The 1,643-nt window shown below is 54.5% G+C and overlaps 1 protein-coding gene across 1 annotated transcript in view; it reads right to left on the reverse strand.

The window, feature by feature from the left end:
* Positions 1-910, reverse strand: part of CUNH22orf39 (chromosome unknown C22orf39 homolog) — a 4,755-nt gene extending 3,845 nt beyond the window's left edge. Inside the window, exons 1-2 of the mRNA XM_005372050.2 lie at positions 762-910; positions 517-684 (exon numbers count right to left, since the gene is read on the reverse strand). Of these exons, the coding sequence (XP_005372107.1) occupies positions 517-684; positions 762-785 (192 nt within the window). The 5' untranslated portion in view covers positions 786-910. The remainder of the gene's footprint in view (positions 1-516; positions 685-761) is intronic.
* Between the last annotated feature and the right edge of the window lie 733 nt (positions 911-1,643).

A 1,643-nucleotide genomic window follows, 5' to 3' on the forward strand; every position in this document is an offset into this window, starting at 1 on the left:
AGACCAGCCTGGTCTACAAGAGCTAGTTCCAGGACAGGCTCCAAAACCACAGAGAAACCCTGTCTCGAAAAACCAAAATAAAATAAAATAAAATAAGTGGAGGTTTCTTCACACCTCCCCAGCGAAGGTCCAGCCTCAGTACTGGTCCCTGTCCTCTACAGTACTCCACGCTCTCAGAGCCAGGCTGGCCTCCAAAGGTAACTCCAGTCACACGTGCTTGAACATTTTTGGGTACTCTCAGGTTCACTCTTATGCCCTTACAGCCACCCTCATGCTCCAGGCATCTTGGCTCTTTTTCTCTGTCCTGTCCCCAAGGGCCGGCGGATAACCCTAACGCTGGGCAGTTGTCCTTCCTCTCCCCAAGCCTCTCTATACCTCCCTTCTTTCTGCCTCCCTCCTTGTACTTGACGCGGTCTAAAGTCCCTTCGATGCCGCAGTTTGGGGCTCTTCTCAGGAGCGAAGCACAAGGGGGATGTCCCCGAAAGATCTGTGCACACACCCACACCCTGCGCGCACCTGGGCCTGGGGGCTGTGACTCTCCTCCCACTCGCGGCAGCTGGTCAGGTCGCGCAGCCACTGCCTGCAGTCGGGCCGCTCGCCGTGGACGTAGTAGTGATGTAGGACGTGGCCGGCGCTGCGGCAGAGCTCCCACTCGGCGCGGTAGACCTCGCAGGGCCGGGGAGGCTGCGGGAAGGGACAGCGTGAACGCGGGCACAAGCGGTAGCCTAACACCACCCAGCCCAGCAGCCCAGCACACTGACCTGCCAGCCGCCAGCGACCGCCATGTCCAGGCCCCGTGTGACTGACAGAGATATGAACCAATGAGCTCCAAGTAAATTCACAGCGAACAGGACGTCTTCACTGAGTGGCCGATTGTCAGAGGCCTCTCCACCTGGTGTCGAGCCGGTGCCACGGCTTCAAAGCCACGTAACTGACAGTCTGAAACCCTGCAGTTCCGGCCAACTCGCCCGGTTTTTATTTTTCAAATCTCGAAGTAGTTTATCTTTGCAAGTGCAGAGTCTTGAACTCCGAGTAACCCACCTGGCGATCTGAGACTACAGGGATTTGGCCTGAGCATACAGGAAACGTACAGATGAGCTTGATTCCGTGTATGGAAAGGAGGAGGGAGCAGGCTCGGAGTGGCTAAGGGTGAAAGAAGCTCTAGAGGCCACAGGCTCAGAGGTGCACACCTTTAATCCCAGCACTCTGGAGAAAATGGGCACCTCTGTGAGTTCTAGGTCAGTCAGGGTTATACCCTGAGACCCTGTCTCAAAACAAGAGCCAACTTACGGGGCTTGAGATGGCTCACAGTTAACACTGGCTGCCCTTGATTCCCAGCACAGGCACGGCAGCTCACAAGCATCTAAAACTCCAGTTCCAGGGGACCCAATGCCCTCTTCTTCTTCTTCTTTTTTTTTTTTTAAAGATTTATTTATTTATTTTGTATATAACATTCCTTCCATGTATGCTTGCAGGCCAGAAGAGGGCACCAGATCTCATTATAGATGGCTGTGAGCCACCATGTGGGTGCTGGGAATTAAACTCTGGACCTCTGGGAGAGCAGCCAGTGCTCTTAACAGCTGAGCCATCTCTCCAGCCCCCCCTCCCCCAATACCCTCTTCTTGTACAAACATGTGTGCAGA

This window comes from Microtus ochrogaster, unplaced genomic scaffold (assembly GCF_000317375.1).
Source record: "Microtus ochrogaster isolate Prairie Vole_2 unplaced genomic scaffold, MicOch1.0 UNK165, whole genome shotgun sequence".
Lineage (NCBI taxonomy): Eukaryota > Metazoa > Chordata > Mammalia > Rodentia > Cricetidae > Microtus > Microtus ochrogaster.